General features: G+C 44.6%; 2 protein-coding genes across 2 annotated transcripts; one reads left to right on the top strand and one right to left on the bottom strand.

Annotated features, from left to right (window-relative positions):
* Positions 1-5,777: 5,777 nt before the first annotated feature.
* MEIG1 (meiosis/spermiogenesis associated 1) lies at positions 5,778-10,091 on the bottom strand (the record flags this gene model as incomplete). The annotated part of the gene is made up of 3 exons (XM_082309767.1): positions 9,970-10,091; positions 7,961-8,123; positions 5,778-5,906 (listed from the first exon to the last, which is right to left on the bottom strand). Exons 1-3 carry the CDS (start codon positions 10,071-10,073, stop codon positions 5,778-5,780), a joined length of 396 nt encoding a protein of 131 aa, XP_082165893.1. The 5' UTR covers positions 10,074-10,091.
* Positions 10,092-12,669: 2,578 nt separating this feature from the next.
* On the top strand, positions 12,670-27,409 carry DCLRE1C (DNA cross-link repair 1C; the record flags this gene model as incomplete). The annotated part of the gene is made up of 14 exons (XM_082308782.1): positions 12,670-12,778; positions 12,894-12,945; positions 14,908-14,992; positions 17,891-17,950; positions 18,582-18,637; positions 19,317-19,418; positions 19,680-19,752; positions 19,894-20,034; positions 20,118-20,219; positions 20,845-20,981; positions 21,148-21,202; positions 22,943-23,031; positions 23,868-23,968; positions 24,772-27,409. The coding sequence occupies 14 exons, from the start codon at positions 12,670-12,672 to the stop codon at positions 25,746-25,748; spliced, it is 2,139 nt and encodes a 712-aa protein (XP_082164908.1). The 3' UTR covers positions 25,749-27,409.
* Positions 27,410-27,795: the final 386 nt, after the last annotated feature.

Below are 27,795 nucleotides of genomic sequence, written 5' to 3' on the forward strand. Positions count from 1 at the left end.
CGCTGCGGGGGATGCAGCCCGGGGTACGGTTGGCTTTCTGGGCTGCGAGAGCACATTGCCGGCTCATGTCCAGCTTTTTGTCTATCAGTACCCCCAAGTCCTTCTCCATGGGGCTGCTCTCAATCCCTTCCTCCCCCAGCCTGCATTGGTACCGGGGGTTGCCCTGACCCAGGTGCTGCTGAGCAGGTGCCTCCACACACCGTCATCCTTCACATGGCAGCCAAGCCGCCTGCCGTGGGGAGGCTGGTGTGAGGACATGGGAAATATGACAGCATCTGCTTCAGTAAGTTATTTGGTTAAGGGCTATTCTGTACCATAGAAATAATAAATAACGAGGAAAATGCTAAATTAGACAGACAGACACACAAACATTAATGAGCAGGTGATGAGAGAGAGAATAACAGAAGCCAGAGCCTGGCAGGGGCTGACTGACGGGCCATTAAAAGAACCACTCCAGCCTTGGAGAGGGTCCGCCTCGATTTTGTAACTGATAGGAAGGAGGAAACGTGGTTAGCATGAATATTACGGGATATTTGAGGGGGTCTGGGGGACTGCACAAAACCTACTATGGGATGTTATGGGGAAGGTCCACAGGCACAGAAAGGGAAGGATCGGGGTGGAACAAGTATGGGAAGATGGTGAGGAGGAAGGGTGGAGGGGCCAGGCGTGCGTGAGCAGGCTGTCGGGCAGGACGTTCACCTGACGCAGCCCTGCCCCTGAGCCCTGCGGTCTGGCCTCTCTTATTAAAGCCCATTCTTAATTACCTCTTCTGCGTCATCTCACTGCCTGTCAGTGTGCCAGCCACCAGCCACCCTCCCAAATGCTGTTTGCGAGCGTGCTGAGCTTCAGGCTTGAAGTAAATGCAAAGCCTCAACTGCAACAAGAAAGAAAATGTGTTTTATTAAGTAATTACAACTTGCCAGCAGGTGCTCAGCACAGGTAGGCTACTAAGAATGCAGCTCCTACAAATAAATATAAATCCAGTGGGGCGAGGGTAACGGGAGAGAACCTGCAAAGACCAGAGGGCAACTCCATTCCAGCTGCTTTCAGGCAGACTTCGCTTGTATCGGACAACGTGAGGAACAGCGGCATCAACAGCTGTTCACTTACAAAGTTGTCTTGAAACAGTTTGAAGCTGGTCAATCATTTTCAACCCCTTGAAACCAGGGAACCATGTTTGGAAACCATAAAGTTGAGGTTCAAGTGTCTTCAGAGCTGGAAAGACAACTGTCCACTCGGGTACCAAAGTGAAAATTAAAACACTTATGTTTTTGTGTGGTGCTTTGAGCTGCTGCGACTGTAAAGCAATCAAATAACCGTAGTATCACTTTCAGACAATACTGCTCCATAATGAATTCAAGGAAAGGCTGAAAACATAGAAAACCAGCCCAGAACGCACAAATGCAGCCTTTATTTCCCCAGCGTAACGGGAAGAATTCGGAGAGGTTGCACCCGTGCCATTTCACTTGTAGCTGTCAAACACAAAGCCTGAAAAGTAGGTCTTGGAAAAGTTTGTTTTACCTCCTTTTATGAGCTTCAACAGGCAGAGAAAGCATTTATTCTTGGCTTGCACAAAGCCATGGAGTGAATTAGAATTAGTTTAAGGACATCAGGCTTGGGCCGCTGGTAGCACTTGCTAACAGGGAGCCTCGCCATCATCCCTTCGCTGAGCTGCTGCAAATGGCCGCTGAAAGCATTGCAGTATTCCCTGATAAGAGGAATACCAACAGATAAGAAAACTACCTTGGAAAGTCTTTTCACAGAATTACTTTTTATTAAGACTGACATCAGCAGAATAGCACGTATTTTCATCTCTAAGCGATAAAATGGAGAGATGTGATTTTGTCTCTCTCTCTTTAAAGTTACTAAAGTTCAGTAAAAAAAGTTTTTGTAACGGCGTTCAGAAATAAGTTATTTATCTTGATATGAACTGTTGTGCCACCCCTAAAATGAAGCGCAGCTTCCCCGGATTGCTTACTTCCGATACTTTTTCACAACTTAGCGACCTTAAATTAAGACACAAGTAAGCAAACAGTTCTCAGCGTGCTTAAAACTGAGGTGACAGACAAGACATTTCAGTCACAGATTTATCAAATAAGAGAAAAAACTGACACATTAAATTCTTTTGGCAGCTTTTTTGGCTGAAGGAGATGCACCCAGCACAACGGCAGCAGAGGAGAACTTGCCCGTACTCGCGTACCAGCTTCGCGCTCCACAAGCCCGGCCGAATACCAACGGCGCTGCCGGAGGCGCCTTGAGGTGCGCGTGAGCCGCCTGCGGCTCGACAGGGCCGAGCGCGGGCTCCGGCAGCGGGGTCAGGGCAACCCAGCATCAGCGCGGGCGGGGGGACGGGCGCCTTGAGAGCAGCCCCGTGGAAAAGGACTCGGGGGGGTGGTGGACAAATAAACGGACTTAATCTGGAAATTGCATCCTCGCAGCCCAGAAAGCCAACCGTGCCCCGGGCTGCATCCCCCGCAGCGGGGCCAGCAGGGCGAGGGAGGGGATTCTGCCCCTCTGCTCTGCTCTGGGGAGACCCCACCTGGAGCCCTGCGTCCAGCTCGGGGGTCCTCAGCACGGGAAGGACATGGACCTGTTGGAGCGGGGCCAGAGGAGGCCACAGAAATGATCGGAGGGATGGAGCACCTCTGCTGTGAGGAAAGGCTGGGAGAGCGGGGGTTGTTCAGCCTGGGGAAGAGAAGGCTGCGGGGAGACCTCATTGCGGCCTTTCAGTACTTAAAGGGGGCCTACAAGAAAGATGGAGAGAGACTTTTTAGCAGGGGCTGTTGCGATAGGACAAGGGGTGATGGTTTTAAACTAAAAGAGGGCAGATTCAGACTTAGATATAAGGAAGAAATTTTTCACGATGAGGGTGGTGAAACACTGGAAGGGGTTGCCCAGAGAGGTGGTAGATGCCCCATCCTTGGAAACACTCAAGGCCAGGCTGGATGGGGCTGTGAGCACCCTGATCTGGTTGTAGATGTCCCTGCCCATGGCAGGGGGGATGGACCAGATGACCTTTAAAGGTCCCTTCCATCCCAAAGCATTCTGTGATTTTAAGAATTAACTCAAGCAAATGTCTTTATACTAGATTGTTATTTTGTGATCACAGATGAACTCAGGCAAGAAGCCCTCTACCTGTTTCTTTTCAAAGAGAGGAACCCCCTTGGCTTCGCAGCTAAGGCCGTTACACAGCTAAGGTCTTCAAAAAAAGAGAGTGGTTTTAAGTAACCTTAAGTGTAGCATGAACTGGAGTGAAATATGGAAACGACCCGAATGTCAAAGGACAACTACGACTGAAACTGTCACTGCCGATACAAAACCTGCTGCTTCGCTAGTGAAGTGAGTGAACGCCTAAATCCAGCACCAGGGCTGACAGAGGCCCTTACGTCTCCGTCAGCTGGTCTCCAGCACCAATTACAAAGCTTTTCTTTCCTTTTCATCCATTAATCTTTCAGATATTACAGTGAGATTCAACCTTTTAGCACGCTGACAATGCTGCAAAATGTAACTAATAAAATCTAGGTAATTGTCTCAAAGCGAGAACAATCTGCCAACTCAGACCAACTCAGCGCTTCCGAAGTGGAACATGAATTCCCTCGCTACTTGTTCGAAATGAAATCTCCACGGGCTGTATGAAACGCACACTCATCGTTTCAAAATGTAATACAAGAGAGCGAGCATCCAGCAGTATTGCAAAAACACTGAGGTGTAGTCAGGTAAAATGAGGGAGGCCCAGAATAACCTTTTACATTTGTTTTAATTTTTAAAAGTCTTTCTTTAAAAAAAAAGTTAAGCTCTAAACTGTTACCTGCCGTTTTAATTCCTGTTCTTGAATACCCAACTATGTCTTTTTTATATATATGGCTGTACCAAACCGTCTCACTTATTCTGTGTGTGCTAATAGCAATAATTTCTGCCAAGAAATCTGAGTCGGCCATACAACGCATCTATTTTTGTGAATTTTTTAAAGACTCTTTTTATGTCCACTGGAAAATTTCTTTTTTAGGAATCTATGACGTTAACAAAGTGAGATCCGCTATCTTAAAGTGACAAAATAGATGGATTATCCTGCTAATTGTTCTGTTCCCGCTGTTTGATTGCAAAGTATGCAAAAAGTCCTCTCGTAAAAAGTACATCCAGAGCAATCCAAATAAAAAATAAATCGTAATGGAAATCTGAAGTGAAGTTCACTGTAGCAACGCTTTATTTCTGTCATTGCAGTAACTCTTTATTTATATGCCGTTAAAACCTTCCTGGAATAAAAAAGCTGCACAGTTGCATCTGAGCACCTTTCAGCATTTCTCTAACAGAGCTCACACGAATTTAAGCTAAAAATTTCCAAGTAGTCTACACAAGGTGACTAGAGCATCGTCACCTGGTGTCAGGTGAGATCAATGAGATCTTCTGAATACTGCATCGATACTACTTATTTTGGCGTGGAGCTGTAAGCCCTCTATTTCACATCTTGAGCTGGCCACCATCTTAGGTTCAAACGAAGGAAGAAGAATATCCATAAGACAGATGGTCAAATGTACGCTGCTAATCCATGCCTAAAACTTAGTTTAACACCCCTTGGTTTACAGTCTAAAGACAGGACAGATTAATAACATTTTTTCTGTAACTACCATGAACACACCTACTGGTTTACATAACAGGAACCTGTTCTACTGGTCCATTATCTAGAGTTTTGGCATCTTAAGAGTATTTTACTTAAATTCCCTAATGAGTGAAGGTAAGTGTGGTCCCTCGCGTTTACCGTGTGTCTCAGAGCAGCACGCGTCTGGAGAGCTTCTGCAGAGCTGATGTCACAGCAACCTGCACAAAGCACATGTTATGTATCTACACTTAGAAGAAATTAACTGTGCCCAGAAGAGCCAGCTTCCCTCCGTTCAGAACAAAGGGTGCCCAAATGACAAGGTCAGGTGTAGATGTTGACAAGGTGACATTTGACGTCAGAGGAGATGAATTCTGCCCAGAAATCCCACATATCTGCGTAAGTTACCTAACCTTAAATATTACACGGTATAGATTTCATGTTCTCCCTGCAGTTTTGGACTCCCTGATCCCACCATATGTAAATCCACAGCCTTTTTTCCCCCCTCCACAACAAGGCATATGTTACCAAGACAACTAATACTTCCTCCTCAGCAATCGACACTCGCACCTGGCAGAAATACTTTGGGGATACCTTACCTATTGCTCAGAAAGACATTTTTGTTGTGGCTGTTTCTATCACAATAACTAGTTTTTAAATCTGCAGCTTAGCACTGGTCCTTGCTGCATGATTGTTCGGCGTCCTTCAATGAATTCTCCGCTTGTTATTCTTGCTGTTCTCCAAGGGAACTTTAGCCTTTTGGCCTTCCTTTGGCCCTCTGTAGTCTCATAACCTTTAGCTAAACCACGAGACTGTGGCTGACATTAGCCAGCGTCAACCAGATTATATTGTTTTGAATAAAGATTAATGCCTCTGCTTCTAATGGACTTTGCACACAGGTAAAACAAATATATGATGCCCATTTGCCAGCTTTTTATCTTTTTGATGTCAAAATATTTGTAACTAGGAAAATGAGGGATAATAAGATTTTCGGTTATAGCAGGAAAAAACTGAAATTCCTATGTCTATAGTTCCAGGCTTCTCCACGTTTCCTATATTCCCCCTTCTATCCAAGAATGACATAGATGCTTAAGGTAAGTCAGATTACACAAATCTCATTTACTTACAGATTCTAACAAACAAACAGACTTATAACATATACAAACAAATTAGAATATCAAAACTAATACACATAAACTTTCACTTTGTGGACTTCTTTGTCTTCGCATTCTCTTTGTTTATCGTAATAATAGAATGTATTATCCCTCCTCTGAAGTTTCTTAACAAATCCAGTTTCGGGCCAACACTCTACCTATGAATAGAATAAAAAGGATATACATTCACCTGAACGTGCTCACATTGAATGATGTTTATGCATTAGACTGGAAAGAATATAGGGTATCCTTCCATGGGAAAACCTCATTTGCATCTGAACACTATTTTGCTACTAATTTGCAGAGCGTTTAAAAAAAGATTAAGAGCAAGATGTCAGAAACAAGTTTCCTGGTCTACTATAAAGAATTCTGTGATCAGAAAAGTCTAGAGATAAGGATCCAAGAATATTTGAAAGACTAGAGTCATTTAAAAAGTGGACTAGTCAAAGCTTTTAAAATACATTGTTAAGGAAAAAAAAACATTAATTCTGTTCAGTACTCTGAGAGGCTAAAAGATTCCACTTCTGTAAGACTGACACACACTTTCTTCAGGATCCTTCTGACCATGAAAAATGTGTACACCGTTCTTTTCATTAGCAATTTCATAAAAATAAAGTGAGCTACATGTATCATACTCTCAAACACAGCGGGATCAGTCCTGCAGGAAACCAGCACCATCCTGGTGCTCTTCAGTGTTCCACAACGTGAAGCTTTAAACAAAAGGCTTGAGCACTTGTACGTTCAACAGCTTTATGGCTTTAGTAGCTATCTGCAGCTTGAACACCTGTGACTACTTGTGATCAAATTGAACCTTAAAAATCAGGTAATAAGAATCTTATTTCTCGTCCAGGCAGGGTTGACAACAGGACGTCAAACTACAGCATTCTCTAATTGGAGAGTGCCAGAAGTGGTAGTTTCATCACTTACTTACCTTATTACTTTAGATGTTCAGCTGAGTTATTTGCATTCTCTGTTTAAACATAAGAGCCTTAATATTCATTCCACCTATATTATAACTGCATCATTAATAACAACTGCATTACAGAAACATAATATGGAGTAAACAAGACCTTTCAAAATGGGCAAATTGAAAGAGAACCACTGCCAGATCCTGGCAAATTTGAACAGAATGCACGTTCATTTTACATCGAGTAAGCGGCGTTCGTTAACTTTTATCAGGTTTCAGTTGGTCGTGCCCTGCTATAAATCTGAAACAGACTGATCCTACCACACCAATTACAGGATTTGCTTTTGCACAGTTAGAGGAATTTACACCACAGCCTTTACAGTGTTATCTGAGCCTGCGACAAAAGAATAAACTGCATCTTATTAACGTTTATCTTACTAACGTTTTGCTATATTTTGAGTTAACTGGATGGGTGGCTTTCTTATGAACATTCTGCACTTACGTGCACAGGAGGTTAAAATCTTTTAAAAGTGGATTTTTCATACTATATATGGTGCTTTGGAAGACAAATTACAGAGCTCTAATAAAGGTAATATGTTGTTTGCTGTATTAACCGCTTGGTTGCTATTTTGAATCTCAAGTAGCCGCTGAGTTTCTGGCCATTATTCATTAGCTCATTTGATGTGCTAGGGAGCGCTGCCATCAACGATAGCGAGCAGAGGACCAAGCCCTCAATGTTCTCGGCTGATAAATGCCTGTGTCACAACTGCCTTTACCACAGTTGGCATCAGATATTTCTATTGTGGACAGTTTCAACAGAAGCCAAGTTTTGAGCGCGCACGAAGTCTGATTATGCTACCATGCAATTCAGCCGTAAAACTGAAGTCGGTAGCAATGACAGAGGACTGGTTCTCTGGACGATGAATGAGTTTCCTGCCAGGTCTGTTGGCAGAGTAATGGGGAGACTTCACAGAGAACTAACTTTGATAAATTCCTTTCTTCAGAACCAAATTATTCTTTTAGATAGCAGCTACATCTATTCAAAGAAATCTATAATGCTTCTAAATGCATAAGAGAGGGGGAACAAGAACACAGGCTGGACAGTCTTCCTGTTTCACTTCTGTGAAATAAGTTATTCTGCACAGTTAATAATAGCCCAAGAATTCCAGTCAGACCTGGGAGAAAAAACTGTATCAGAAACTAGCCTAAATGAAAGGAAATAAGCGGCACCTCCATTTTTATTTAATCTGTTTAACATGAGACAGAAGTTTAAAGTAATAACCCTTGCAGAGTTCTAAATCTTACCATATCAACTTGTTTTACTTGTTTATATTCAACCTCATCTCTGTATCCAGCTTGCTGAAATCTGTATAAGTTCTCTACATCATCTGACCATTTCTTGGCATGATATATAGATTTTGGTTTGATGTCAGCTTTAGCCATGACTCCAGAAACTTCAGACTTTTTCCTGAAATTAGATTTTTAAAAAATAAGTAGAAAAGACAGAAGCAAGCAATTTTGTTAGGGACATATAGAAATGGATAGAACAAAATTTAAAAATAAAGGAATTACAAACAGTACAATAATATCCTCCCCTCAAAGTCTGAGGTTAAAAGAAAAATGTTATCAGCAGTTGGAATCAAATTAAATGCGCTACTTGGTCTCAAACAAACCCAACTCATCCATACTTCTATATACACCTCTTTGTCTCGATTTAACCTACCTGAAATGTATTTGTGCATATTGATGCATGAAAAAAATATTAAATACAGTCATTTTTTTAATTTCACGTCCTTGCAGTTGCTATCGCTTTGGAGCAGGCAGTTTTTCATGTTTTTCTTTCTTCCTACTGAAGGGATACCAAACTGGGAACCACAAAATGAAGAGCTGGGCTGCTACTGAAGAACAGCAAACACTCAGGGTGGGAGAGGAGGGGAAAGGAGAAATGCACTGCCAGTCACATGGCCCCAGTGGAGATGACAAAGAAGAGGTCTTAAGAAATAAATTGGACAAGGAGGCAAGGCAGACAACCTACCAAAATCCATCCTATTCTGCCCTTGCCGCATCAAAATCTGCGCTGACTGCCACTGACTTCCTCCTCACACAAAACCCATTTGTTCAATCTGCTGAGATACAGTAAATAGGTTAATCAACTGCTAAACCTGAGCGGAGCAGAACTGGGAGAAGATGAAACTCAACTGGAAAAAAAGAAGTATAAAATAAGCAATAAAAAAAAAAACTTGTGGAGTTGGTAGAAACTCAGCAGGGATGGATTTTAACTATATTTCAAAAAAAAAATGAATCATTTGACTTCTACCTTTTATCTGAATTTCACTGCATTTGCTTTCTTGAGTATATCTTATTCTGTTACTAAAATAGAACTTTATGCTGCTTCTGCAAGCAAAACACACAGAACACTATCATGCCTAGCAGATACGATCAGAAACGAGTCCTTTCCTAGTTTTGTAATGTCACGAAGCTTCAGCTTCATAATTAGGAAGGTATCTTCAAAGAAGGAGAAAAAGCTGCTGGATTTTTGTAGTGAGAGGATGAACACAGTCTCACTCCCTGTGGGTAGTATGCTGCCTCCAAATCCTGCGCACAGAGTAAAATTTCCTTACTTAGCAAGTTCCTATATCAACCCAGAGCTTGAAAAGTTGAATGCTGATGTCTTATCAAATGCACAAATGGCCTTAAGTCTGTTAGAAAGGCAGAAAAGGAGTAAAAAAAATAATATCGCACCACAGCATACAAATCTTTGGGAAAATGATATCAAGAATTATTGTTATCATAATGTGGAAATAGCAGAAGTCTGCATTTCTGTCGTCTAACTGTATGAGAGCCATTAGCACACAAAGAAAGGGCCTTTCATCTCTTACTGCATATAGTTTATTAAAGATCAATAAAAATTTGCACAAGGGCTCTCTTCTGGCACAGTTCAGCACTCCAAACATTCTTTTACCAGGCTCTGCAGCGTTTTGTAATTGAAGGCAGCCATTTGCTAAAAAAAAAAAAGGTGATTTTCCCAACCAGTTATGAGGTGTCACATACAAATTAACATGCTAAGCATATATCCTTATTATAAATCTTTAGTGTAGTCTTTGAGATACCTATCTCAACATAATTTTTTTCTCCTTTGCTGCAAAGGGCCCTTTTGTAGCCATTACCAGATTTTTCATACACTGTATGTTCATCTATGTTTGATGAGAACTGTTGTCAATCTGGGACTTTAGACAGCCAATATTATTAGCAATAACATTAGATCTTAATAAATGCTAAACTATAATGAATTTAAGTGTCTTACGATAACTTACATGCTACTAGTGTTAAGTACTTCTTTATAGGATGTACTGAATTCATCTAATGAATGTGCTTCTTCAATACATCTAGAGATGCATGGCACTTCCTGAGTCACCATTAATTCAGATGGCCTGTCCACAGGCGTTCCTGCTCAAGAAATATATATAAAGGTCACATATTTAAAGAGCCAGCTTGGTGACTTCACATAATAAAAGCACCATCCTGATATTTTTAGGCTGTTATTTAAGCCCTTTAAAAATCATACTCTGTCTATTGTAGTGCCTCTGAGTTCCAGGCATAGACCTGGCTTCATTGTACAAGTGCACCGAGATGAGCTGTACTCAGACAGCCAACAATTCAGGGAAAAGACAAAAGACAGCAGACAGATATAGGCAAATGAAATGGTAAGAATGGTAAGAAAATATTCAGCATAGCACTGACACTTGTTATTTAAAGGGAACTGTTGAACAGTGAAGTGGACTTTGCTAAGACGACAATGTTTGCCTACTCTTAGTTTAGGGGAAATAGTGAGATTTCACATATCTCTGTTTTGGCTTTGGGAAAACAGTTTTTAGTGTCAATCACAGGACAATTTCTGTGGAATCCTAACTAGTCTGGGCTTCCTTAATGCTTATACAAGTTGTAAAGGCATGTGGAAGGAGAGTGTCTGCTCCTTTAAGGGTATCTGGTCAAGGACCTTTTTCAGTGCCACAAAGGATAATAGGAAAGGGAGGAAGCCATAAAACAAGAGCATATGGGCACACAAACCTGACCAGCAAGTGATAAGGGAAGCGGTGATGAGAACCAAACCTGGTCAGTCACACTAATTAATGAGGGCATGTGGGAGTGTGAGAATGCTTATTTCAGCAAGGTTATCTGATCTATCTGCTCTGGGACCTTGTCAGTTGGGAAACTAAGGGAAAAAGGGAAAACCAGAAACAAAATATACAGACACGGACCTGACAAAACAAACCTAGAGACCATGACAAGAAACAAACCTCGCACTCACACTAATTGATGGACTATTAAGAAACTACAGGCACCACTTCCAGGAAGATCGACCTGGACTTTGCAACTGATAGACTGTAAACCAGGGGGAGCCCGGACTGGGAGGGGTGCGGGAGTCGGTAGAGCTGTACAGACCTGTGAGGGATGTAGGGGATGCAGGGGAAGGGGAGCGGGGAGGAACAAAGACAGGAATAGACAGAAAGGAGTATAAAAGAGGACAGTCGTCTGTGAAACAGGGCTAGTCAGTATGCTTGCTTGGCTGAGCCCTGTGCCTGATCAGAGTCTGTCCTACCTTCTTATATCTACTTATTAAATCTTAACTATCTCTCTGTGTAATCTCACTTTCTAACCTGTGTGTACACGTGCTGCAAGGACCAAGTGCCAGCTACTGGTGAGACCTGTGTGTGTAAGAGAAAACTGGTGCCAGCTCCTGGAGCCAGACCGGGAATATGGGTGCCCTGCAGCCTGTGGTGTCAGCTGCTGGAGCGAGTGGGGGTCCCAGCATCAGTAGTTGGAGGGGTTGTAGCTCCCTGGATCTGGGGAGGGTCCTACAGGCTTTGTGCCCGGAGTGTCAGCTACTGCGAGGACCAGCGTGAGTGGATTTGGTGCCAGCTACTGGAGTCAGACCAGGGGTGTGGGCACCCCTGGCCTGTGGCATCAGCTACGAGACTAGCTGGCGAGTAGAGGGACCTCAGGTCCAGGCCAGGGTATCAAGTAGGCAAGGGGTCCATGCTGGTATGCTTAAGGGGACTTGTGAACATGGACTACATGAGGGACGAGTCTGTGAACGCATGCTTGCTGGTGAGGACCAGCTGGACTTGCGAGCAAGTAGTGGATCCATGCAGGTGTGCTGGGCAGGCAGAGGGGCCATACTGGTACTCAAGGGATCCGCAAATGTGCGTGTGCTTGTGATCCTAGGGAGTGGTGCATGTGTGCCTGCCCTAGTGAACTTTTGTCACTACCAGCCAAAGAAGAAGAAAGGGACTTGTCTGTGTTTATGTTTTACATGAGTCCCGTATGTAGGTGCTGTTGGAGGTAACACCTCATCTGCGGCAGCCTGCGTGACCAGCCCTGTCTGCGATACATGCTCAGCTTGGCTACTGGTTGAGCCTGCAAACGGGAAAGCAGCAGCTGCATCCCTCAGCCCGGGCAGAGGCCCTAGGTCCCTGGGCAGGAGAGGTTCTGGGCCACATGGCCACGCTTCTTAGACCACTTAACACGAGTCGACACTCACTATTTGGGGTCCTAGAAGAGTCAGTAAGAGATTTCCAATGACTCCAACAGACTTTACATGAGAGCTTCTTGTATTTGCCACGGTGTTCAGGCAGACGTCTGGGCCTCGGCCTGAGTCACCGCTGTAACCCCACCCTGCCCGCACCGCCATAGCCGCAACCCGGCCGCCCAGCCCTCAGACGACCCACCTCGGTGCGAGGGCCGCCAAGGGGTGCCTCTCCCAAGGCGGGCGGCGCAGAGCTGCAGCGCGATGGCGACCGTTCCTCACAGCGCTCCTCACAGCCCCAACGGTCGCCGCCGACCGGCGTTGCCAGGCAACCGCCCTCCGGTGCCGCTTTAAGGCGCCGTTCCCGCCTCTTCCCCCCCCGCGTCTGATTGGCCGGCAGGAGGCGGGGCCGCCTCACGATTGGCTGAGGGCCGGGGAGGAGGAGGGGTGGGGGAGCGTGGCGGAAGCGGCGCCGCCGTTCGCCGCCATGAGCCGGTTCGGGGGCCGCGTGCGCGAGTACCCCGCCGTGTCCATCGACCGCTTCGACCGCCACAACCTGCGCGCGCGCGCCTACTTCCTCTCGCACTGCCACAAGGGTGAGCCCCGCCCGTCCCCATGGCAACCGCCCGTCCCCATGGCAACCGCCCGTCACGTCCCCGTCCCCTGTCCCCTGTCCCCCCCTCCCGTGACCGCCGTCCCCTCTCTCCCCAGATCACATGAAGGGGCTGCGGGCGCCCGCCCTGAAGAGGAGGCTGGAGGGCAGGTACGGGCTGCGGCGGGGCTGCTTGGGGGGGGGGGGCCCTGCCCGGCTGGGGGCCGCCCCGGGCCGGCCCGGCCTCCGCGGCAGCGTGCGGGGCCAGGAGCCCTGAGGAGGAGGCGGCTGGTTCAAAGCAAGGCGTGAGCAAAAGAGGGTAAGGAGACTGCCAGGGATGGTAGGGTCACGGAATCAGAAGGGTTTGGGCTGGAAGGGACCGTCAAAGATCATCTGGTCCAACCCCCTGCCATGGGCAGGGACATCTACAACCAGACCAGGTTGCTCACAGCCCCATCCAGCCTGGCCTTGAATGTGTCCAAGGATGGGGCATCTACCACCTCTCTGGGCAACCCCTTCCAGTGTTTCACCACCCTCATCGTGAAAAATATCTTCCTTCTATCCAGTCTCAATCAACCCTCTTTTAGTTTAAAACCATTCCCCCTTGTTCTATTGCAACAGCCCCTGCTAAAAAGTCTCTCTCCATCTTTCTTGTAGGCCCCCTTTCAGTACTGAAAGGCCGCAATGAGGTCTCCCCGCAGCCTTCTCTTCCCCAGGCTGAACAACCCCCGCTCTCCCAGCCTTTCCTCACAGCAGAGGTGCTCCATCCCTCCGATCATTTCTGTGGCCTCCTCTGGCCCCGCTCCAACAGCTCCCTGTCCTTCCCGTGCTGAGGACCCCCGAGCTGGACGCAGGGCTCCAGGTGGGGTCTCCCCAGAGCAGAGCAGAGGGGCAGAATCCCTCCCTCGCCCTGCTGGCCCCGCTGCGGGGGATGCAGCCCGGGGCACGGTTGGCTTTCTGGGCTGCGAGAGCACATTGCCGGCTCATGTCCAGCTTTTCATCCACCAGTACCCCCAGTCCTTCTCCGCAGGGCTTCTCTCAATCCCTCCAGCCTGTATTGATACTGGGGGTTGCCTCGATCCAGGTGCACTTGGCCTTGTTGAACTTCATGAGGTTTATGAACTTCATGGGGATCCTTGCTGCTGTTATTCCCTGGGAGCGTGTCGGTGTGTGGAGTCATTGCTGTGCCTGTGCTGTGAAGGAGGCCAGCTGCGCTCAGAGGTGTGTGAGCAAGCAGGTAGCCAGCGGTTTGAGGGAGATGGTTTTGCCCCTTTCATCAGCACTGGTGAGACTGTCTGGAGTACTGAGTCCGGCCCTGGGCTCCCCTGCACAAAAAACATCATCAGTGCTTTGGAGCTGGACTTCCCAGCTGGTCTGGGGCTGGAGCACATGATGTGTGAGGAGAGGCTGAGAGCTGGATAGCTTCAGCCTTAAGAGTAGGAGTCAACTGTGTATCACTGTTTGCAGGTAGGGGTAGAGAAGATGGAGCCAGACTCTACTTGGAGGTGGATAACAAAAGGGCAAGGGACACCTTTTCTTTTTCACCAGGAGAACTGTCAGACGTGGGAATGGGCCCAGAGAGGTTGTGGGCCAGTTCCTAGGCACTGTTTAATTTATTAGAGTAGATGTTGCATCTCCTCAAATGTGAGCAGAGTATCTCTCTTTGCGTGTCAGGTCTCCTTGTGCACCGTGCAAAAGCTAGAGCTTTAGAGGAAGTATTCTGCGTTCTGCTGAATACTAACTGTCCCAAATGCCTGTTCCAGGGAAAGCATGCACGCCTGAAACAGACCTTGGTGGGTATAGAAACAAGCAAAGATACATGTAACTGTGTACCACACGCTTTATTTGTGTCTGCACAGAAACACACAGGCATGGGCACACATAGGTAAGTCTTTGGGTCTGCTGCGTTGAAGAAAAGCTTGCTCAACAAGGTGGAGTAATTACACCTTGATCCCACTTCAGGCTGGGGCAAAACTGCTCCTGCGGGCTTACAGTTCTGCAGGTCTCTTCAGATGAGAGAGGGGTCTGAGCGCATGTTTTGATGTAGTAGGTGCCAGGTGCTGATGCGTCGTTAGATTGTTCTCTGCCTCTACTTTAAAAAACACTCATCTGCGTTTTTTTGTCTCCTCACAGCTTGAAAGTTAAGCTATACTGCTCACCAGTAACTAAGGAATTGCTGTTGACTAGCTGGAAATACAAGTTTTGGGAGAATCACATTGTGAGTTTTTGTTTATTTTTAAATTAACACTTTCCAAGCAGTGATAGGAGGGAAGAGGAAGCTTCCCCTCCTCAGAAATGTCTAAATATTGGTATTGGTGTTGATACACTGTTTCAGGGCTTAAGCACCTGCATCAGTTTGCCTTTCCTTGCTGCTTGCTATGTGGGATTGGTTTATTGTTGTTTACTGTTTAATCTTATTTTTCCCTCCACAAAATTTATCCTTTTCTCTCAATGTCAGCTGTAAATGTCCTCCATCTGTACACTGATCATTTGTATCGCTCCTTCATTTCCTTGCCTTGCTCATGTCTCTTTGCTCCTGTCCTTACTTCATTTCCCTTTTGCTTCATTTAAAGTTGCGTATTACTTGGAGTATGTGTAATCTGTTAGTTATATTATTTTCCTTTTGCTGTTTGGAAAGTGGACTATCTAACATGAAAACATTTTAGTGATGTAAAATCACTGAAGAACTTAATTAGTTTACTTGATTTCCACTATATGGAGCCAAAATTCAAGTGATCAGTGGTCATGTGTAGGTATGACTTGTAGTTGTTCATTTCCTTCCCTTTGCAGATGCGGGCTTTGAAATTGAACGTGTTTCTTTTCACATCTCACTGTACGTACATACATCATCACATAGTGTAAGGATTTTGCTGTGTCCCCCAAGCAAGGACAGGAGAGTTTTCTGGTCAAGTGGTCAAGAAGGACTTCAGGCAAGCTGAAACTGGTTTCCTTAGGGGAGTTACAGTTCAGAGTTTCCTTAAATAGGTTGTGAGCGTGGGTCTTAAGCTCCATATACAAAGAAACTCATACGAGTGGGTATGTAAGTTTGTGTAAGAGAAAAAACAGAAGTAGGGGACTTTTCTGTTCAAGGTCCTAGTTTAATTGTGAAGCTGAGGGAGAAGATAACTAGCTTTATATGAAGCCTCGAGAAATGGAAAGATTTAATGATTTGGAGCAAGAACATGATTCAGGGCTCTGTAAAAAAGACTCTGAACATCCCTTAGGCATGTTTGATGTGTGAAGGAGCACAGTGTGCATAGGTGAGCGTTTTTCTAAGCCTATAATCTTCTTGGACTAGCAAAAATAAAATGGGGTGGGTTTGTGGTGGCTTTTTTGTTGGTGTCGGTTGATTTTCTTTTATTTTTGTTTTTAAGCTCATGTCCATTTGCTTCCAGTATCCCTTGAGTTTAACCTAGAAGAAGAAGTCTCTTGCGGGGAGATATCTATAAGCTATTAGGAGTTTGTGTGAGCAGTAAAAGGAAAGTAGGTGGTGCTGGTCCTGACATCCCTGTTGGAGAAAATCTTAATCTGGGAAGAGATGCCAGAGGTACCCGTGGTACAGTCTAAGATGAAGCACAATTAACACAAATCAACACAATTAAAAAAATATGTATATGTTTGCAGCTGCTACTCCCAGGAGTGACTGCTGGTAATGGCATGAGCTGCACAGGCCCTAAATCAGGTAGTAGCTGTTGGATGTCTTGTTCACAAGCTTTGTCTTACAATAAATAAGCTTTCTGCTTGTAGCATGACTGGGAAATGAATTAACAGCTGATTTGATATTCACCAGACTGAAAGAAGCAATCACGATGTCAGCTTCCAGACAAACGTTTTTATGATTTCCAGTCTGACCTTTATTTGTACGTACGGCATGAGAGGCTCTTTAAATCTGCTGCTGGCTTTAACATTTAAACTATCAAAGATGAGGGGAGAAGTCTGCTGGAGATATTATAATTTATGCTTATGAAGCTAAGCTGTCGCTGTCAGTGAAGAATTTTTCAGGCAGTTTAGATCTAAACCTTGACAATTGTTTCACTGCAGGAGGAAATTTGAGAATTACTGGGAAATATTGAGCATGCAGAATTTTGATCAGCCTCTTGAGTTTATTCAGCTTCAGAAATTGTCGAGAATAAAATTAGTATTGATGTTGTAAAAATCAGCTCTTGCTAGTGGCTTGAATTCTTGGTATAAAACATTTTTTGACATATGTATCTGTTTTTTGGAGCAAGCTCAGTGTTTGATTGGTGGTGTTGTTTCTGGGGAGAAGCCAAATGTTACCATCTTTGTGTGAGTACCAGCTGAATGGATCTCGTGGAGCTGCCCAGAAATTTGCGATGCGGTGTCTTGTGAATCCATCTAGTGCAGTGAAACCCAATGCGCTCAGGAGACCGCTCGGCTGCGAAGCTGGAGGTTATACCTAAGGAGAGTAATGACAGGAGACTTTCCTTTCACTTTGGCTTTTTTTGGGCAGGAGAATTATACACAAATATTGTCTGAAACAAAGGAAAAAAAACCCAGGAGGATGGGAGAGGAGCATGCATAGCAGCGCTAGCCTTGCAGGCAGCCACAGGATGTTGCAGGATTCTGTTTTAGTAGAGGGTATGGCAAAATAAGGGATTAATTGCAGTCTATAGATTACACAAACACAGAAATACCTGCTGCATGTGATTTGTGGGCTCTGCTTCTGGTCATAGGGAACAGTGAGGACAAGTTGTGCTGCAGCACAGAGACCTGTCCGAGCAAGATCCACTGGTGTGCTCTGGGACTGGGATGTCTTGGGCTTTGCAGTCATCCAAAAATAAGGCATATGATCGAGCTAGAGAAACCTGAGCTGTTGCTGTGAGAAGTCCAACATGTTCTAACTTTTTTAGGCACGCACACTTTGATTGGGGTATCATCTCCATTTCATTTTTAGACAACTTTTGGAAAACTTTTTTTTTTTCCCCACTGGAAATGGAAATTCATTACTTATTATAGGAGAACAGGCTTAATTTTACAGGCTTAGCATTAGCTGCAGTTGGTGCTAAAAAGATGTCTACGTAATGAATACTTAGCCATAAGCATGAAAAAAAAACGTTCAATAAATCCTGTAATGCATTTATTCATTTTGTTACAGGTTGCATTGGAAGTTGAAACTCCAACTCAGATTTCTTTAGTGGATGAAACATCTGGTGAGGTGAGTCACAAAAAAAAAGATTCATATATTTGTAGTGGGCAGTAATACTGTTTAAATGAGCATGGGAAATGGATCTTACCTGTAACATCCAAAGCGGACAAGCTATTTTTAAAATGTATGTTCCCCTTCCGCTCTCCAAGGTGTGTAGCCACATGAATTCTTCTTCCCCACTTTGTTCTTATTGTCATGGCATTTTTTTGGTAATGTTTTTCCACTGTATCAGTGCTCTCCAACTTACCTTTTTCTCCTTGATTTTTTCACCTCATATTTCCTGGCTTATTAAAATAAGTTTTAAGTGCAGGACTTAAAGCTCAGGTACAGGCCCAGAAAGGCACCTCCAGGCAAAGTGTATTCCAAGATGTTTCCATGATGCTTGTTCACCAGGAACCAAAGAAGTAGGACTGTCTCCTGGCTGAGTGGCTTTCATGAGCACCAGTCATCTCTTCTGGCATGGCAGGATGGTCATTGCTCTTCAGGGCTTGTTGGAATGGGAAGAGACTTTCTCTTTGTTCAAGAGCAATGCTAAATGCTGCAAGAGGCTGTGGGGAGTAATGCGTTGCTTTCCCTGTGTCAATGAAAGTACTGGTAGTACTTAGTACAGTGTGAAAAAAATGCTAACCATCTCTTCCAGAAAGAAGATCTAGAGGTGACACTTCTACCAGCTGGTCACTGTCCGGGATCGGTCATGTATGTCCTTTCAGTACTCTAAATGTCTCTGCTGAGGTGTTTGTGCTATAGAGTTCTCACTAAGTACTGGGTTTTTTCTAACTAGAAAAAGCTAGTGAATTTAAAATTCTTGCTTGGAGATAATACTGTTGTGGCAGGGCCCACCGAGGTTGGAAAACCACTGTACTATCTGGGATCTTAAGGGTCTTTTCCAACCTTAACGATTCTATGATTCTATCTGTCCGGACAGAAGTTGTTACCTTGGTGGGGCAGATTACTTTTCCCCATGCCTATGAATAACAACTCTCTTGATTTCAGCTGTACTTAAAAATGACATACAAACCTGTGATTAAAAATAAATCCTCCATTTCTGAAGTATGACATTAAAAGGAAGGTGCCCAGCTTCCTGGTGCAGATGCCGAATAGATTCCTTTGGCTGCAACAGACAGCTGGGCTACCCTCACAGAATCTGTGAGGCTTTTGTCTTCAACTCTGACCAGCCTAGGCACAGGTTATTTTCCAGACATATTGAGTCTGAATTATTACGTTTATCTGAAATTACTCCAGGACCAAATTGAGCCCAGTATTTCTAGTACATCCTACATTAGTCACGTAGACTGCTCTAAGCAAAGTAACAAATCGACACCTGGCATTTAATGCTTTATACCGTTGAGTTTGACCGGAGTGTTTCTGTTTGTAGGTTTTTGTTTGAAGGTGCAAACGGCACTGTGCTGTACACAGGGGATTTCAGGCTTGCAAAAGGAGAAGCAGCCAGAATGGAGCTTTTGCATTCAGGGACCAGGTGAGGCTTCAGCTATTCATGGGATTCAGAAAGAATAAAAGATCACACAGGCATGGACAATTCAGGAATAATGTACTCTTTTTCCTCATTTTTTATTCTGGATTAAATATATTTGCAGTCAGGCAATACTGCAGTTACAGGCCCCTTTTGACTTGCCGTTTGTAATGAAGAGGAAGAATTGCCTCCTGCTGAAGAGAGAGGAAGTGGTATATCTCAGTACTGTGACGCGCTGCTCGCTCTGATATCACATTTCTCTTTCAGAGTAAAAGACATCCAGAGTGTGTATTTGGACACCACTTTTTGTGACCCCAAATTTTATCATATACCAAGCCGGGTAAGTCTAAATAAGCTGTGAGAGGAAAGGTCCTTACGGCTGCTAATTAATTAACCACCCCTTTGCCATTTTGCATTACCAAATCACAGCTCTTTGGAAGTATCTTCAAAGACGGTTTACAACATTTTCTAAACTTTTCAGGAGGAGTGTTTAAATGGGATCTTAGAGTTAGTGCGAAGCTGGACCTCACTGACTCGCTATCATGTTGTGTGGCTGAATTGCAAAGCTGCTTACGGATATGAATATTTATTCATAAACCTCAGTGAGGAACTTGGAATCAAGGTAACATTTCTGTTGCTTTAGAACAGATCCTCGGTTTGGCAAACGCCTTGAGCTAATGAAGAGTAAACTCTGCCTTTCTCTAGGTGCACGTGAACAAACTTGATATGTTCAGAAACATGCCAGAAATCCTCTACCATGTTACTACAGATCGACACACTCAGATTCATGCCTGTCGACATCCTCGGGTGTGTATCATTTTGCAAAGCTTCTGCTAACTTTGCTGTGAAAGGCTGGTTATAGGTGCTAATGTTTTAGTCCTCTTGTGCTAACGAAGACTTGGGCCAAATGGTGGCTTAATGCAAAGGAGAGTGAGAACTTTAGCTAGTGGGTTGAAGGTTTTTTTTTTTTAAGGAGATAAAAAAAGGAAAAAAATATATTAGCTGACACTAGAAATAGTTTAACTGTATTTGAAACTTGAAAATTGTATTTTAAATGAAGTAAGACAAGCAGCAGATTACATCCGTCAGGTATTATCCATGTAAATACCTCAAAAGCAGCTCGCATGGGGTCTGCTGCCGCCACGCGCTGTGTGCCTGCGGTGTATGGCCTTGCCTTTCCAGGATGTCCGCCAGGCTGAGGGCTCCAGCGTGGCGGAGTGCAGGTAGGACTGGAGAGGGCACGTTGGGGCGTTGGTCTCTGTGATTGATTTACTCTGTCAGCTGCACTACGGAAGCAAGATGCAACAGCAAAGAGTGTTTTTCAAAGGAGCTGGAAGTGAGATGAAAACTTGGTCTGGCTAGGTACTGTGTTGCTCAATTTCTGGGGGAAGAAAGGTCAGGATTACACTTAATTTTATATTGCATTTGACAGGATGATGACTGCTTTCGAGGGAACCGACTGCCCTGTGGGATGACTTGCCAAAATGGAACTCCCTTGCGCATCATCAGCATCAAACCCTCCACTATGTGGTTTGGAGAAAGGATCAAGAAAACCAGTGTAATAGTGAGGTGAGCATTTGGGCCGTGCAGAACCCTGGTGTTTCAGGTGCGTATCTTGCCTGACGCTTGTATAACTGAATCTCAAAATGGACTTTTTAAGAGTAGGTTATGCTTGCCTGTTGACTGACGATGAAGAGCAGTTACCTAATTTTTGTGCCTCTTCTTTTTTTTTTAGGACAGGGGAGAGTACATACAGAGCTTGTTTCTCTTTCCACTCTTCATACAGTGAGGTTTGTATACTTGTGGTACTGAGTATACACTGATTAAAAAAAATAAAGGAGTTTTAATTATTTTGGAGTGGATGACATGACTTGTCACAATAAAATTAAATCTTTTCAGTAATAAGACATAAGGGCATAGGAAGTTCTGGATGCTGAAGATAGAGAAGTCTGTTTCAATACAGCTGCAGAAGGTAGGGCAGGATTACAAGCCCATTTTTTTTGTTCTCTCTTCTCGAAGTATTTGTCACTGCTACAATTGTTTTGACTGCCTTTCGATTTTAGATTACTGTGTAACTATGTGATGCTTAAAGCTTGGAATTTTGGTTTTCAATACATTGTTTATCTGCTGTGACTCAGTTTTGGGTGGGTTTGCTGCCTTTTCCCTGCGCACACATTTAAACAGAATTCTCGCATGTTGTAGCTGTCACTGTTACTCCTCTTTCTGTGTCAGAAGACTAAAAGGAAGTTGGTCATGGCAGCATCCTCTCAGAATCACACGCTTTCATTTAGTATGACTCGATCCAGTTCTTAAAATACTTCTCTCTCCTAAGAAACTGAACTGAAACTGGATCAGTGCTAACAATTAACCTGTCACAAAGCCTTGCACATACAAAATGGAGATGACTCAGAGCCCTAGGAAGGCAGTCCTGTTTTTAAGATCCTGGTTAAGTTTTAATTTGCTCTACCATGCAGAATTTTAAACGGAGGTACTAGCGTAGCACATACAACATGGCAGCTTTGCTGGCAGAACATGGGCGGTAGTGCATTGTAACAGACTCATATCTCCACGCGCAAAAATAGATGGGTCCTACTGGTTTGTATAGGTAGGAGTGTAATCTGCAAACCTGTGAGCGTTTGCAGTGCTCAGCACTGATAAAGCCTCAGCTGGAGTGGAGTGCCCCAAACTGGATACAATTCTTCAAAAAATTTACTGTCTGGAGAGCATCTAGAAGACAACAGAGTAAGGCTTTGAAAAAGTGATGGGTTTTGTCCTATGGGCTTTTATAGTGGACTGAAGGGAGACTTCAGGAAAAGTCTTTGAGGAAAGGAATACTCTGATCTGCACAACTAGGGACTTGAAGTCCAGTAAGAATTAAATTAAACTTTTTAGCAGGGCCTTCTGCAACAGGACAAGGGGCAATGGTTTTAAACTAAAAGAGGGTAGATTCAGACTGGATATACGGAAGACATTTTTTACAATGAGGGTGGTGGAACACTGGAAGGGGTTGCCCAGAGAGGTGGTAGATGCCCCATCCCTGGAAACACTCAAGGCCAGGTTGGATGGGGCTGTGAGCAACCTGATCTGGTTGTAGATGTCCCTGCCCATGGCAGGGGGGTTGGACCAGATGACCTTTAAAGGTCCCTTCCATCCCAAACCATCCTATGATTCTAAGGTAAGAAAAATGCAGGTCTGAAAAGATCTACAGCAGTTAATAACAGTGAAGCGCTCGACCACATTCCCTAGGAAGAGGTTTGTCTAGCCTTTTCTTTCAGAGGTAGCGATGGTCTGCATAGTAGTTGGTAACTGGTGTGAGGTGGTTAGGTGGGGCCGAGTTCTCAGCATCCCTTCGATCTGTTTTGTTGTTAGGGAGCTATCCACTTTGATAAGAGTTTGGCTCCTGGGTCATACTGGTATTTACATGAGACAGCTGGTAATACTCATTGTGCCTGTGCTTTGATCAGTGCTGCAGTGAAATTATTAACTGGTGATGTAACTTGTTAATCAGCTGCTTCTTTTCTTCAATTTAGATTAAGGATTTCCTAAGCTATATCCGTCCTGTGAATGTGTATCCCAACGTACTGCCAGTGGGTGGGACAGAAGACAAAGTTATGGAAATGTAAGTGACAAGTGGCTGCTGAACGGAGGTGATCTGGTCTCTGGTCTTGGAGGGACAACTCCCCTCTGAATCCCAGCCTCTCGAGCAGGCCACTGCCTTTTGCTTTACTTGGCTGATAATTCAGACTTTTTTTTTTTAATATTCAGTCCTGCAAACTTCAGCTTTCTGAACACTTGCATGTTGTGCCACGTCTGAGAGTTTGTATTCCACACACTACGTGTATCTATGTATAGAGGCCTTTCTGCTGTTAAACTCTCTTTGGGTGGAATTTGAATACACGTTCATCTTGCTTTACTCTGTGACCTATTTCTATTTGTCATTGCTACTTCCAAGAAGTTTCTTTTAAAGAGGATTTCTCTGGGGACTTGAACTCCTAGCCTCTGTACAGCATCACAGAGGCCTGTGCTCTTGTGCTGTTACAGATGTTGGCAGCTTACAAAGCGCTCTTAGGGAGCAAGGAGTAGTGGTGTCACTCAGGCTGAACACCACGAGGACTCGTTTCTTCATTCCTTTTTCTTTTCCTCCTTAATAAAGGAAATATTTTACAGTTAGTGAATAAAACTGCAGTCAGATTTTGAACCCTGTCATCTTGTCTTCTCTAAGCAAGGGACTAAAAGATAGTTTCCAAATGGTGTACGTGTTTTAAGGTAAACATATAGAAATGACAGATTTCGACCGGTGAATTAAGAACTTTTCCCTAGCTGTTGCTGCCTTTGCTGTAAGACGTTTGCTGCAGTGCCTGTGAGAGGCGTGAAGCAGTGTACGTAGATCAAGTTAAAAGCTCCTGAAAGTATCTGCTGAGTTAAAATATTAATCGTTTTTCTCATTCACCTCAGATTAAAGCCATTGTGCAGGTCGTACAGGAGAAACATGGAACCCAGGTACAAGCCCTTAGGAACGCTGAAGAGAGTGCACAAGAGAGACTTGTCTGATACAGGTAAAGGTTCTGCCGGCGCTACTGTGCCGTAAATGAAAGTCTGAGACCACGCGGAGGTGCCAAAAGTCGCGGTGCTCACCACAGTCTGTCTGCGTTCAAAGCAACGGTTAGAAAGGAGAAATACAAATTAAGTGAACTTAGGTTTTAGGAGGGTGAGAGAGCTCTAGTTGTGTAAAAGCGTACTTGTTTGTGGTATTAAAATGTCCTTAATGTTTAACAGCCCTTTAAGTTTCTGGAAGAGTTCCACGGTCCTAGACCATCCCTAGTAAAGCTGTTTCTAAGGGAACTTCTTGTAACACCTTCTATGTTGCGGAGGACAGAGCGGTAGATCAGTGGAACTGCTCCTCGTCATTACCTCACGCTGCTGACTTTTTGGCACCGAGTAGGTTTTTTAATTTATGATGGTAAACGGATGCTGTACACAGCCTCTGGAAAGCCACCTGGGAACGAGAAGACAGCTTTGGGCCTGCTGCATTCTCTTTGGCTATTTCTGAAGTGCCAAGTCGGCAAGGGTGACGTAGTCCTGGCAGAACACGTCAGAGGTCTGAATAAACGCGTCTACCAGGGCTACACCCGATCTGCTGCAGCTTACATGGAGGACGGCAATGCGCAGCTTTCCTTGTAAGGCTGGGCAAGGCAAGGCAAACGCTGGCAGTGATGTCCTGCTGCGTCTCCCTCTGGGTTAAAGAACTTCTTCCTCTCTTCACGCTAAATGGATTTTTATTAAAACTTTGCTCTCAACAGAACTTCATCAGAGATCTGAACCTTCCTTAGTGTTTTCTTTTCTGTTCTTTTCTTGACAGATGAAGATGATCTCTTTGACTCAGAATTAGCTTCTGCAAGGCCTAAGATTCCAAAACAGCAGAGAGAGGAGGGCAAGCCCCCCGGCACGGGGCAATCTGCAAATCCTGACGGAAACATTAATGAGAGCACAGAAAGTTACAAAGCGACCACGACTTACGCCTCCCCCAAGGTAGACTTTGTGGACTGTGAGGAATCAAATGATGATGACGATGATGAAGATGACGAAGAAGAAGAATCTGAAATAAACACAGTTCAAGTTCTTTCCCATGAGCCAGATGCCACTTCCACATCAAATTTCAGTGGAGTAACTAGTGACGCACAGGAGCCTGATGCCGACGTCCTTCGCTGGGACGCGTTTTTTCAGTGTAACAAACTAGAAGAAGGCTCTGAAAACGAGGACACCTTCCCATCTTCAGCAGATGCTGGCGGATCCCAGTCACTCTTCAGTGATTCGGATGGAGTAAGCGACTCAACGCACATCTCCTCCCAGAACTCTTCTCAGTCGACGCACATATCGGAGCAGGGGAGCCAGGGCTGGGACAGCCAATCGGACACGGTACTCATCACCTCCCAAGAGAGAAACGCCCTGGACTCAGGCTGCTTGGGCAAAGGCGGGAGCAGACCAGTTGTGTCTGCGTTGCAGGAGGCTGCCAAGGACAGCCAACCTGACAGCAGCAGGGGGAAGCCGGTGGGTCAAACCAGATCTTGTGCCTACGGTGTTGCCTGCGAGTTGAAAAGCAAAGACTGCGAGACAGATGCAGAAGCTGGCACCGCTCGCGGTCAAGATGTGCCGGTGGAAATAAGGGACGACGCCAGGACTCCGGAGCGAGAACTGAGGAGGGACTCCCAGAGCTCCTCTGACTTCGAAATTCCCTTGACTCCGGATGCTGAAGTGCCTCGCCCAGATAAACTGTACTGTTTATATAAGAAGCTAGCAGCAGGTGAAAGCATACTCAATGAGAAAAAAGTCTCCTGAAGACAGGTATCACGTGACATCACGAAAGGAAATACAGAAATTTGTTTATTAAACCCCAAATTACTTTTCTCTTTAGTGCTGATTACGATCTGCAGCTATGCTAATTTATGCCTTTTTTTTTCAGAAATATCTTACTGTCAGAACTAAAAAATTTGCAGCCTGTGTAACTTTATTGGTCCTTCCATGAAACACTGACAAGAAAGTATTCCTGGGAGGGACTGTAAAAGCCTTCTGCCTCCCGAGGTTCAGTTCTCCAGGACTGTAAGTAAGTGGACAAAAAAGGGACCAGACAAAACTAAGGGTAGAACACTAAATGAAATTTAGTGTTTCTCTTGATCATGAGCTCTAAGAGTTTGCCTTTGATATATACGCGATCTCAGGTTTTAATAAAATACCACATTTTTAACTGTGGGGAGGAACACGCCATCTTTCAGGAACGACCATGCAAACAATGCAACAGTTGCACTTGGACTTTAATCCTGAGTTTTCACTGCAGTGGCCCTCCAAGTCATGGGGGTTGGGCAGGAGGCCAACCACCTCCTCCCAGAAAAAAAAATAAATAAAAAGTTGCAGAAACGACGAGCATCAACTCGGAGATGGAGAAAATCAGTAATGAAGTGAGGAGGAGGAGATGGAACTGGATCGGTCATGTCTCGAGGAAAAAACCAACAGAAGACTGCGCTGTGGCCCTTGGGACTCCAGAGCACGCAGCCGCAGACCGATCGAAGTGGAAGAACCATGTTCGCACCTTGTGTGCCTCCTGGCACTGAGAGAATTCAGATTCAGAGATTTCACTGCAGTTATTTTTAAAAACAACTGCAGAACAGACTAGAGAATTACTGACAATTTTTTTAAAAAAAAAAAATCAAATTGTTCTTTTCAAGCAGTCTCTCTTTACACTGAGCAAACGTTGTCACGTGAATTTGACTCCTGAATGAGGTACTGTGCACCACTGTCTATGGTTTAAATCATCTAACTCATTGCAAACAACTTGTCATCAGCTCCTCCGTGGTTTGGTTTGTTCCGAACTGTTTTTCGGAACCACTTACAAATAAAATCCCGTGGCACGTGGTTCCAAAGCCACCGGCAGTAGCCTGCTCTGGGGGCTAAGTCACAGCAACAGAAGCTACCCTGTTACCCGGGACAGGCGGTTACGTTACTCAAGGCCCCCGTATTACCAAATTTCATCTCCTCTGCAACATTCTGTTGACTTCACTGAGTTCAGATCTTTTTAGATTTTTTTAAATCGAGACAATCCATTCTCCGTGCACATGTGCCAGCATAACTCTTTGCCAAAATGCTTAGCTTCTAAAATGGAAAGGTAATTCAGGTTTTTGTTAAACTGCAGTGCCTACAACAATGCCTGAACAGCAGAGGTCATCTAAAAATCCGTGAGGTTTCCCGTCCACGTGGTCTTAAGTCCCAAAGAATTAAACAGACCTTGAGTACGACAGCTCTGCTCTCCAAGTCTGTCTTCAGTCTTTCTGCCATCTTTAGCATGAACGTTAAACCAGCCAGCGTTCTGCTACTGGGAACAGCGGCGAGAGAAGAAAAATTGCTATCATCAGCAGCGTATGGTTTTAAGGCTGTTCAAGTCCATGTACTCCTCCACTGTCACCTTGCCCACTCCGGTCCTGGGATTTGTTAACATAATTTCCAAACGTGGTCTATCAACTGGGTTATTTTTAGCAAGCTTGAGTAAGTGAAACTGCTGTTGTAACTACCTCTGTGAATAAAGTCATACAGAGCAGAATTTCTTCTGTTGGCTTGTTTCCTTAACTGTCCTATAGGTGTAAGGCCAGGGCTGCGTTCACAGTGTGCTTACATATACAGGAACCCAGTCTGCTTTAGACAGTGTAAATTTATACCAGTTCTTATCAGCCATAAACTGAAGAGGAAACACATGACTTCCTCATGATCGCCCTACTACAGTCCTTACAGCACTAGAAAACGCGGACAGGAATGAAGAGGTTGCAGTTTAAAGCAAATTCTACTGCTACAGCTAATTTTGACAGGCTAAGATTTTTTTTTTGTTGTTAAGAATGAC

The sequence above is a fragment of the Platalea leucorodia genome (assembly GCF_965183815.1).
Source record: "Platalea leucorodia genome assembly, chromosome: 4".
NCBI classification, from domain to species: Eukaryota; Metazoa; Chordata; class Aves; order Pelecaniformes; family Threskiornithidae; genus Platalea; species Platalea leucorodia.